The sequence below is a fragment of the Semicossyphus pulcher genome, unplaced genomic scaffold (genome assembly GCF_022749685.1).
Source record: "Semicossyphus pulcher isolate SPU_LCO1_2020_fin unplaced genomic scaffold, fSemPul1.0.p SCAF_25, whole genome shotgun sequence".
NCBI classification, from domain to species: Eukaryota; Metazoa; Chordata; class Actinopteri; order Labriformes; family Labridae; genus Semicossyphus; species Semicossyphus pulcher.
The window spans coordinates 7400336-7412377 of NW_027211699.1; the positions used below are offsets into that span (position 1 = coordinate 7400336).

The 12042-nt window shown below is 44.8% G+C and overlaps 1 protein-coding gene across 3 annotated transcripts in view; it reads left to right on the forward strand.

Annotated features, from left to right (window-relative positions):
- The first annotated feature begins 733 nt into the window (after positions 1-733).
- The window catches only part of LOC138603990 (RNA binding protein fox-1 homolog 2-like), a 57250-nt gene continuing 45941 nt past the window's right edge, over positions 734-12042 (forward strand). For all 3 annotated transcript variants that reach the window (XM_069675782.1, XM_069675783.1, XM_069675785.1), the window contains exon 1: positions 734-1675. In XM_069675782.1, coding sequence (XP_069531883.1) covers positions 1421-1675 — 255 coding nt within the window. In that variant the 5' untranslated portion in view covers positions 734-1420. The remainder of the gene's footprint in view (positions 1676-12042) is intronic.

Here is a 12042-nt window from a genome sequence, read left to right on the forward strand (position 1 = left end):
GAATCAGCTACTGTAACAGCAATTTATATGGTTCATCCTCCAAAGTCTGTATTTGAAGGCCGATTGCGTCACAGCGGTGTGTCGAAGGCTGTCCCAATTAGAAGGCCCCTTATGCAGCCGACAGATGCACCCTCCGATTCCAAAGTATCCTGAGATACATTGTGTGCCAATTCAAACGATATGGTGGACTTTTACACGGCCAAGGAATAAACGTCTAAAAGTTTTTGGTTTCAACTCAATCAAATAGCTAGCAAAATAAAAGGGGCCACGGCGTTTGGTGACGAGAGGGCAAGAGCGGGAACAGCTGTTGACGCAAAAAAAGAAATGCTCCGTGACCAGACCGTCTCATTTCAGTTCAGTCTACACAGGCTATGAATGGAGCATCCTCCGTAGACCGCCTCCTTGGAAGGCTGCAGTCTCTAAATTGGGACACAGCTATTGTGTTTCTTTTGTGTTTATTGTGCTTCTTTTGCTGTTTTTAAAGTGTGTGTGTGTGTTTTTGAGTATTATGAAAACAGCTATATAAATAAAATATCTTATTATTTATTATTATCATTATTACAACTATAAAAATAATGGCTCTCACCTTCGACTTGTTTCAAGTCGTTCGCACCAAAGAGCCGTTCAAAAGAAGCGGATCGTTCGCGAACGTCACAACAATAAGGAGACAGAGGAAACGCAGACCTCAGACCAGCCCACCTCACCTCTCTGTCCTCTCACTCCCAACCCGGTGTCCGCGAACAAATCTGACCTCGGATCAGCGCATTCGGGCTCCCTCCACACTTGCACCGACTGGGGCTCAGACCGGGGGAAATCGTGTTCGTCGGGAGCCAAGTCTGCACGCCAAGACACATCCACAACCGAGCACGGCGAGGGAAGGGACGGTGTGATAAGAAGAGCCTGGAATCAGAGGGAAGGCTGGTGGGAACAACAGCAGGGATTCAGGCACATTTAGCGGCAAGAGGAAAGAGGACTGGCCCCGGCCACGCAGAAGGAGAAGTATAACGCCCAGCTAATTTCCCACATTTTCTATTATTGGCTGCGAGAGTGAGCCACATTTATAAGGAGAGCTAGCGGAATGTAATGCTAGCACGCTAGCTACTGTTAGCTAGCTAATTAGCTTGTCGGGCATCCAAGAGTCGGAGGTGTGATCTTTATTAAAATAGGTCACTGTTTGGTCGCTGTACTTTTTTGTTTAATGGAAAGAGACAGTTGCTTTGTTAGTCCTGGTGTGGTCATAATGTTCTGCCTCGAATAGCTAAGAAAAAGTGAGACAATAAACAGAGCAAAGCTGCTTTTATTGATGAAATTCCGCTGAAAATCAGCCGGTTAAATCTGTTAATCTATTGTGAAAATCGAGCTGTGGATAAATCACAAGGAAGGAAAAACAGACTTTTGACTGGTGACTGTCTGCCGTCCAATGTTAATGTCGACCGACGTTGCATCTATAATGCTACCCGTTAGTCGGGGAATAATGGACCGGGAAAGAGACATTGAAACAGCCGCCGGACCCCTCACGAGCACGGCCGGGGGTCCAGCAGCTGTCCGGGGGATGAAGCGAGGAGACCCGGAGCCCGACGCTCAGGCAGCCGCTGCCCTGACTGACTTGGCCGGGGCGGAGTGCAAAAGACCGAGGATAGACGGGACCGGGGGTGTTGTTGGTGACATTGGACAGGTAAGGAAAGCAATGTGAACACTTCTGTATTCTGTACATCATCTGTATTGTGTTGTTTCCATCCAAAGTCTCATCTGCCCTCCCCCTTTCTTCTCCACTAAAAGCTTTTGTTCCCAAGCATCAGCAAGGGATGATGATAATGTTTTAAAAGGCCCATTTTTCTCATCAACAACATAATCATGCATCATTGCAGTAAATAGAAAAATCCTTTAAGCTGAAACTAGAACATATATGACTGTAAAATAAGTGTGATGTAGGTTAAACACTGTAGCCGAGCTCCTGGAGCTGCTTAGTGAGGCAGCATGACCAAGCCAGACAAAGGTAATATGATACAGGCTCCATAGCTATGACAGACAGCAGCACAGCAAAGATCAGATCCATTCATCAAGTGAACAACTGCTCTCTCTCTCTCTCTCTCTCTCATGTTGCAAAGCACTCTGGATTTTATTCTTTATTTCTCACATGGATGAAATCACTCAGAACGTTGATGATAATATGAAGTGAGTCATCACATCAAATCCTGATACACACCGCATGTGCCATTAATCGCTCCGTTTGTGTGTGTGTGAGTGTGCCCCCTTCCTCTTGATTGTCGCTAGGTGTTAAAAGAGAGAGGCAGACAGGGATTGGGGGAGGGGTCACCCCCAGTGAAAGACAAAGAACAGAGCCTTTTGGTGTCGGCTGAAGGAGCGAGGGGGCTCAAGGGGGGCTCTCCTCCGTAACACGGGTCGGGTCTTCCCTGCTTTCATGACTCGGCTGCTGAGACAGCAGAGCATCAGCAGCCTTCGTGCCTCTGAAGGACTAATCTGTGTATATTACTGTAAACCGTGGAGGGGGTGCTGCTGAGGCCTGGGGTGCACCTCGCACTCTCGCTTGCTCTCCCCGGATCTATTACTATTTATTTCTGTCTCTCTGCACACCATTCTTACACCTACACACATATGCTTTGAAGTGTCCGTAATCCAGCAGCACGGGGGAACATTTTTAGCTGACGTGTGGTGTTTTAGCGCAAGAAAACAGCACTAACTGTAGTTGAAGGGCGGGCAGACGTGGTTTGAGGTCATCTGCAGGTAATTGAATCCTGGGGAACTGGTCAACTACTTTAATTGGCTGTGAGGCCGACCTGCTGCAATGACAAATAGGTCCTGTGTAATGCCGAGGACGGATGCTGATGATGGGGAGAGGTTGTAGCCCCGCCGGGCAAAGATGATGTGACAATGAGCGGCGTGGCGTGGGGAGGATTCTCCATGCACATCAGTTGTATTGATCGCTCGGCACTGGGGAGGGAAATGGGGGTCAGGGTGGAAATAGGATGGAGTGAAGCATGGATGGATGGATGGAGGTGGATGAAGGACAAAAATAAATATAAAGTGGATGCAAAATATTAGGAAAATGTCAGATTTTGCCTTTTTTCCCCATTTTGAGTAAATCAGTAAATCTCGAGGCGAGCATGTTAGCTATAGCTTCCAGTTCCCATGTCCTCCTGCTGTTTGGCATGTTTGAAAAAGCACCTGTGTTTGTGACTCGTCGTCTCTCCTGAATCCAAATTAATTCCAAATAACAGCAAATGCTGTTTTTTAACAACGTGTTCGCCAACCACACGCACTTTAGCCATCATGCTAGCTAACAAGGATTGATTACAGTGACCGACAACAGCAAATGCCAACAATACTCCCAAAGTTTTCCATAAGAGGACAGAAGCACCAAATTTGAAAGTGATGCCAAACTCAAACAATGTAGCGCCCCCTACAGGCCCGGAGCACTGTGGTTGTTGTGACTGGATATGCAGCGCTCTTCTGTTGCTTTTCTTGTCTGGTTTTAAGTGTTTTGGAGTTGCATTGTTTGGGTATTTGCTGCTAATGTTCTGGTTTCCTTGCAGCATGTTTCCATTGTTGCATTTGTTTTGTATATTTGTGTATTTGTTCGAATTTGCAGCCTGTTTCTGCAAATCTTTTTGATCATAGATGCTTGCCCTTGTTGGCCACCGTAGTTTATCCATTCAGTGATTCACAAACTGATAGCATCTAATTGGCATGTGATGTTTTCTCTTATAATTTCAAGCCTCTAAAAATATCCAATATATTGTTAGCGTCGTTGGTAGCTAACCTTGCAGTTGCCACCAAAATGACGCCAGCTAATCTGGGGTTGTTTACGGCTAACTGGGGCTTCATCTGATTGGACAAATGGTGGCGTTGTTCCAGATACTGCTTAATATGAGATGTTGGGTATTAGTTAGTTTGCCTGTCAATGCTCGGACTCGATACTATAACCAATTACCCCCCTAAAGTTCAGCTGTTTTCAGGGGCACAGTGCTGTGCTAGCAAAGTGACAGCAATCAGTGTTTTTCCACCAATATTATGTACTTTTTTTTATCTCACTAGTATCGGAGTTTCGGCTGATATGAGTCTCGGTATCAAGAAGGAAAGAAATGGTACTCGAACATATCCACCAAATTTGTGTGAATGCTTGACACACGTGTATTTCGAGGCTGCGTCTGATGGGTCAAACGTTCCCATGTTGACTGTGAATGCACGGCGCATGTAAATGATGACAGTGTGATGTATTGTGCCGCCTTAGATTGGATGGACACATTATGAGCAGGAGGGAGAGGGCACTCCGAGGCCGGGATGGATGGATGTAGGGAGACATAAAGGATGGAGGCAAGGAGAGAGCGGACAGGGAGGGAATCAAAGCCATTAGTTTGCATCCATCAGGGACGGCGATAAAGGATGAGAGGGAAGTGATGGATGGCATGATCAGTTGGGGGAGAGATAAGCAGAAGTGGAGGCTCTGAATGGAGATGAGTAGTTGAATAACGGCGTCTTTAAAGGGCAAAATAAACAGAAAATGACTCTGAGGGCGAAAGTGGAAGTCGTGCGAGGATTCCTTTTAGCACATTTAAAAACAGAGACGACAAAAACTGGAAAAAAACTGTAAACAAATGAAAAACTCTAATTCAAATGCACATATATATATATATATATATAACCTTGCACTAACCCGTACAACACACACACACTGACAATCCAGGTGTTATGATCGCATGATGAGTTCACTAAATGCACCCGTCCATTAGCATAGCATCCCCACCGAGAGCCGCTTGCTGACCTTCCATGCTGACTGTAAATCAGGACTGTAATAATACATGAGAGTGCAGCCTCCTCTGCCTTTTGTTGCTCCCTCTCTCCTCCCCCCACCTCCCCCTCGTACAAGCCCCTCCCCTCCCCTCCTGCTCCCCTCTAGCTGTCCTCTGATTTCTCCCCCCTCGAGCATATTTCCAGATTGCTAATTGACTCCTGCTTCACAGGCTTTTTTTTTTTTAAAGTGTGCCACTGAGGTGAACCACCCTTCCCTCCCTCCCTCGTCCCATCTCCCCCCTGCCTGCCATCTTTTGCCTCCCCTCCCCCTTTCTCCGTCCATCTCCTATCACTCAAAATCAATGTAAAACTCACTCTTTTAAACCTCCTCTTCTGTACGTTGTCTCCTCCTCTCCGTCATCTTTCAACCTCCCTCCGTCTCCCTTTGTTTTGCCGCCCCTCTCTGCTGGCAGTATTGATGTTTACCCTTGAGGCAGAGCCGCGCTCCACTCGGGTGCAGTCCGGGCTGCACACTTTCTAACTCTCTCCGTCTGTTTGGGAGAGCCGATTTGTCCTATCGTTGGCAGTAAAGAGGCTTTGTGTCGCGCTAACGAGATCAAAGCTCATTTAGGAGAGGGCATTAAGCAGACTGATCGCTTTAACGGGCCAGAGCGGAGGGAGGGGGGGCAGGAATGTACGGACGTTATAGAGATTGATTTTGTAGATTATAGATTTTTTATGTTGAAAAGTTGAGTTTCAATGTGCTCACTACACTGAGGTCTGCTTGTTCCTGGAGAAGAAATTAACTTTTTTGCCTTCTCAGGAGCCCAGCGCGAACTCTCTCTCTCATATTATTTATTTATAAAAAGCAGGTCAAGATACCAACTGAAAATTACTCTTGAGATCTGTTTGGATTCCTGCTTCGTGCTGGAAGTAAACTGCATCCAACATTTAAAATAGTTTTTGATGTAAAGTGTCGAAAATCTCCGTCTGTAGGATATCGTGCTTTGATCTGCGTAAGGCTTCAGCTAATGACAATTTTTTATTGTCGATTAATCTGTTTTTATTTTGTTAATCAATCTGTTGATTTTTGCTGTTTATGATGTTAAAAAATGTTTCCCAAAGCCGGAGCTGGCATCTTCAAATGTCTTGTTTTGTTCACAGCCCAAAGAGATTTAGTTTTTTGTCAAAGAAGAGAAAGAAGAAACATAATAAGAAAACATTTGCACTGACGACGCTGAAAGTTTTGTTTTGTTTAAAAAAATCTGTGGCGCCGGTTTATCTCAGGGCTTAAATTTACAGAGGCTCGTCTCGTCCCGTTTGTCCCCGCTGCACTCTCCCTCAGTAAAGGCAAAAAAGGGCCCAAAAAAATTAATTAAATTAATCATTTATCAAAACATCTGGCAAATATATAAAACTTATAAATTATTATAAGAGCATCATAAATAATAGAAATGTTACACTTGAGTATCAATTATTGATCGCTACAGCTCTCAATTTTTGCTTCTAATGTAAATATTAATTAAATGAGTGGCATTATTTTTATTATTACTTAATTAGTCAAATAACTTAAGTAAACATATAAAACATTGGCATGATGAAGCTTTAATAATTTGCTTTTCCCTGTAGGGGTGGGACAAAGTATCGATACGGCAATATGTTGTCGTCCTGATGCTCCAAATTGATTTTGACTCGCCGCATCACTAACTCGTGACTCAGGTTACTAGGGTAACGTATACGGAAAGTTATTGGCAGAAGAAGAAGTTAATCAGATATCGCGATGTATCTTTGTATGATTGTATTACAATATATCAATTAAGGCAGAATCGTTGTATCGCGATATTATCACGTATCGTTACCCTGCGACCCCTCCTCGTATTTACCAGTTAGATATATTTCGGTATAGATCTGTGGACTTTAGATCCATAGCAGCATAAACATACCAGTGTGCACCCATACACGTACACATGCATAGTTATATAAAATATAAAACTAGCTATAATTAAAATCACTTTCTGAACTGCTAAAGCTAAAAATATATAACCGTAAAATGACACATGAGACATTTGATGAATAAGATAAAGATAAAAGTAGGTCGAAGGAGATTCAATGTCGACCCTGTCTGTACAGGCTGCAGAAACAGCTCGTGGTTGTACAGTAACCTTCATGTACAGAGAGGGCCTGTGTGTGTGTGTGTGTGTGTGTGTGTGTGTGTGTTACAGTGGGAGGGTCAGGCTGTGTGTTAATATTTGTCACAGAGGGTCGTATGTTCACGCTTCTCTCTGCTGTTTAATGATTTCTTTCAAACTTTGAGCCGAGCTCGAGTTGATCTTGACTTTTGAACCGGCAACGATAAGCTGAAAAAAAAAACCCCACACAAAGTTGCTCAACTCATATTTTCCCACTCTCTCTCTCTCTCTCTTTCTGTGTTTGTGTGCGCTCAATTGAATTCGCCGTGCTTTATTGGCACAAGTACAACAGCCGGATTGCCAAAGCATAGAGGCCTAATCAGATTGAAGGCTACATTCATAAAAAGCAGGAAATTGAATACAGCTCTCTCTCTGCCTCTGTTCGTCCTCTCTCTTCCTCTTCTCCAGCACGCCGGCTTCATCTCCTTAACATGACACTCCCATGTTAACTCTCCCTTTATGGTCATCATGTCACCACTCCTCCCGCCCACCCACCCGACGCGCCTCCTCCCCCACGGCTGCCCCCAAACTGTCACATGTGCTCCTGTCTCCAGCCAGTGAAATGTCAATCCAGTGTTTCCCTTACATGGGGTCAATGCGATACACTGCTGCAGTGTTGTCACAGCCACCACAGAGTCACGAATAACACAAAGACAGTTGTGGATTATGTTGTGATCCATCTTTCAGTGGGTCTCTTTAAAGTCGGAGTTGTTTAGATGCCGTTAGCGTTAACCGAATGCAGCCTAAAATACAGAATCAAGTCTCAGCGAGTATGCAAGTCAATGCACCGATTCTGATACTGAATTTATATTTCCTTCCTTAAAAAATAGACTTGTTTCTTCTTCTCCAAAACAGAAGCCTACAAAGCAATAATATTCAATATGGCTGCCGCTAGAAGCAACACTTTTACCATTGAAGAAGAACAGTGTGCTGCTAGCGGAGAGTTAACCAAGCTAGCAAAACGGCATTTTTTCCAATCACACATTTTAAGGCTGTATTTTTTAAAAATATAGTTAAATAATTTACATGGTTATAAACCAGATTCGTGTTAAAAGTTAGCACGCCCTTCAGTGGACACAGGATGTCAGCAGGAGCCGCAAGCTAATGTTAGCTTAGCGACATTTTAGGGTCATTTTTGTCTTTGGGTCAGGATGTCTTCAGTTTACGAAGCCAGGCCACACATCAATCATATCAGGTTCACACAGGTTAGTAGTAAAGCCTACAGCTGTATAATGAAATAATAATAGTGCTAGTATCTTTTGGAATCTGTATCGATGACGAACACATGGTGTCTGAACGTCTCCACTTTAAGGTCAGCTACCAGCGGGAGTTCAGACCTGAGTACTTCATTAAGGTGATGCAGAGTGCTGCAGGGACACATTCAATAATACTGACAATCTGTTGGAGCATGAAATTAAAACCTCACATCGATGTTCTAGTTTCTTCATTAGACGTTGTAACAGTGCATGCTCGTGTTGCTCCACAGGCTTTGTTGCGACAAACTGATACGATGAAGTCTGACAGAAAACAGCGAGACGCCTCTGCATCATGTTGGTGCAAGTTACAGAGCAAGGAAGGACAGAAAGCTCATAATCATTGGTCAGAAGTCTCAACACTAGGCATCAGGAAGTGGTTAAGTGAATGACCAACATTTTCAACATGTACACATGGATAAAATTGCAATGTTGAGAAAAAGTTTCGGCAATTTGTGGGAATGAAACCTCGCAACTACCTGGACTGACTCGTGTGCCAGCATCCCTACGAATGCACCCCCAAAAATCTATTTTTTGTCAGAGGGAGGGGTGCAATGCATTCTGGGTGTTGTAGGAATGTAGAATGGACGAAACCACGAGCTGTTTGTACAACTTTCTCCACAGCTATGGCGCCAATTTCAAATATTATTGCTTCTATCGATTACTGAGAACACCAGCTTTGACTGACAGTGGCTTTTCCAGAGGAGAGCTGCTCCTTCCAGTTGGAGCTAAAACATGTTGGACAGCTTTAACGTTTAATGAAATTGTTGCAACACATTGGTAAGAAAATGGAGTTGTGGATGCCAACAGGCTGCAGCAGCTAGCTCCAAAATAGCATCAAGCAAAGGGTCTGACGTAGTGTTGGTGCAATCCCACCAAGTGGACCAGTGGCATTTGTAGTGGTCTGTGTCCCGACGTGCAGTTATATTTCTGGGGAGGTACCTGCAGCACCTTTACCTGCAACAATTCAAATATTCAGCATAGTGTTTGACCCTTTGACAGTTGTTCCTTGTTCCAACATGAGATGGGTTTGTCGTGCATAACAAGGAGGTCAGGCAGTTAAATCACAGGTTGTTTGGTTTTAAATGTGAGTGGTGTCAGTGGAGTTTGCATACACCGAGGTGCTACTGCTGGAGCCTGTATGTTGACATGTAGAGGCCCCCACACTTACTGTAGACCCTGCATCAATGCAAACACAGTTAAAGGAGAGGAGACATCAATAAATCCAGCTGGCAGATGCCCTACAGCCTCATGACGGATTGGAAAGAATCCCACTTATCCGGGTCAAATCAGGGCAGTTTGAAACTCCTGCTCTTTTACAAAGAACATAAAGCGTAAAGAAAAGAGAGCAGGTACTGAAAGATGTAGTTCTTCCATCGCTGGGCATGTTTTGCTGATGAAAAGGGGGATGTGTTGGAAATAAAGCTTCACTCTTAATGGAAAAACGTTCCTTCCTTGTGGTTGTTCTCGGTTGTACCTTCAAAGCAATTGTTTTTTAAAGCTCATGATTTGGGTTTGAGTTGTCTTCTGAAGACAAATGAAAAATCACATCCGTCACTGTCAACTTTTTTGTTGTCTTTTGAGATGCTGACAACAGTCAGCCGTGGATTGACACCCTGTGGATGATTGGTTTTCCATGTTTCAGATCCTGTGAAGTTTGTGAGGCTGTAAAAAGTTATTGACTGTTGTTAAGTCGATTGTAGGTTGTAGATGTTCAGCTGAAAGGCAGGAGTTTGTGTATTTATGTAGAAGTTTGAGTGTGTTGGGTCGTGACGTGTTCGCGGTTTGGGCTTTTATTCCATTTGGCAATATAATAAAGCCGAACATCGGCTTCTTCCTCAGGCTGTTCTGTTAGGGATCACTGGATGCTCGCAGCAGCCCCCCTTAATTACCCCTCTCCCCTCCTCCCCTCGTCCCCCTCCCCTCTCACCATCTGTTGACCTCATGTCATTTCTGCCTTTCCTCCACCACTGCTGCTCCTTTTTCTTTCCCCTGCTCCTACCCGTTTGCTCCACCAACTTCTTCCCTTCTCCTAAAATAGCCGGAGTCGGAGAGCGAGAAAATAAACAGGAGCGACGCCCTTTAGCTTTAAGAGAGAGGGACACGAGTGTGTTTACGTGTGTGTGACTGCTTTTGCTGTGCTTTTGCTGATCCCCGCCAGCGCTGTCTGAATCCCTCACAGTCATCGGCGCCTTCAAAGGCTCACAAACTGTATGGAATTAACTAAATGGAAAGTTGCAGTTATGAAAGCCTGTTTTTTCAACCAGGACGGGCTCAGAGCGGCACGCTGCTTTTATTTCTCTAACTCGAAAATCATTGCTGCATAAATGTGGCTGCTTTTGTGTACTCTTCAAGACACGCAGGCATGTTACATACTCAAAAGAACGCCACATGGCAAAGGGAGAGTGTGTGTGTGTGTGTGTGTGTGTGTGTGCTTTAGTGTGTGTGTGTGAATAAACAACAGTTGCTGAAAACTAGGTATCAAGTTCAGACCCCCGTCCCCTCCCCCACCCCTTAAGAAAATATAAATCACATGGCATTCTTTGCTTATTACTCATTGTCTCCGTTACGCAGACGATTCACCGCTTTATATTTCTCCCCCCTGTTTTGGCTTTGGCTGTTTTATTCCCCACATTCCTCTTCTCCTCCTCCTGTGTGTGTCCGTCTCTGCCCTTATTTTTCATCTCTTTCTTTCTCCTCTCTCTGTTCTCCCCCCACATCCATCCACCCGGCCTCCTCCCTCTCTCCCTCCCTCCTCCCTCGGAGACAGATTGATTCCAGATGTTGCTAAATTCTTCCCCCTCTCCCTCCTCCTGTTCTTCTACGTAAACTCCTCCTCCTCCCTCTCCTCCTCCTATTTCTCTCTTTTCTCTTTCTTCTTTCCACTCGGTCCACTGCAGCAGCTCTATAATTTGATGGTTGGGTGTAATTTTGGTTTAGATTTCACTCACATTCTTGCAGTTTTTGCAGCGTTTTCTTCCTCACTTTGACTGCAGATCACATCAAAGACACTTGATTTTAATCACTTTTAATTGTTTTTATGTTTCCGTGCAGGCTAAATTATCACACAATGTTCAGCTCCAGTTTTTAGAGTTTTGTTTGAGTGCTGCAAACTCCCATCATGCATTTCTCTGTATTTGAAATAGAGCTTTCTCATTCCGGTTGACATTGCCCAAGGCTTTGTAGACTTGAGATCCTCCTCTGAACAGCCTCCTTCTTCTGCCGCTCCATCTGCGCCGAGTTGGTGAGCAGCAGCAGCAGCTTTTGACACAGTCGGTATTTTAGCTGAATGTAAGCCCGGCCGTTTCCCTGTACGCGCGGCACACCAAGGAGAGCGTTCCCCCTGGGGACGAGGCACGAGGGGGAAATTGGTTCCAGATGAAACAGGAAGTGGAGAGTGGAGACAAAGAAAGGGCTGTTTCAGACGAGGGGGGGGGGGGGGACGGGAGGACGGGCCCCGAGTATGGACACAAACACTCGCACAGACTCGGAGTTTACCGCCCGTGGCATCAAAAGAAAAATGTTCCTCCCTCATTCTTACCTTTTCTCTACATCTGGACCTTTTTTCCTCTCTCTCTCTCTCTCTCTCTCCCTCCGTCTAGACGTACATTCCCCTTTTTCATTCGTCCATACATCATAACCACATCTGTTTTTGCTCTTAGCCAACATGTCCCAGTGTCCCACTCTCACAAAGAGTTGAGCTGCAGAAGCGAGCGAGGAGCGAACTGCAGCGAAAGTGCGAAAAACTGCAGTTACTTACATGTCCACCATGTTTAAATGCAGAAATAAACATGTTTACAGACGCCTACAGAAAACACTTGAAGATGCGTGGATGGTTTATTCGTATA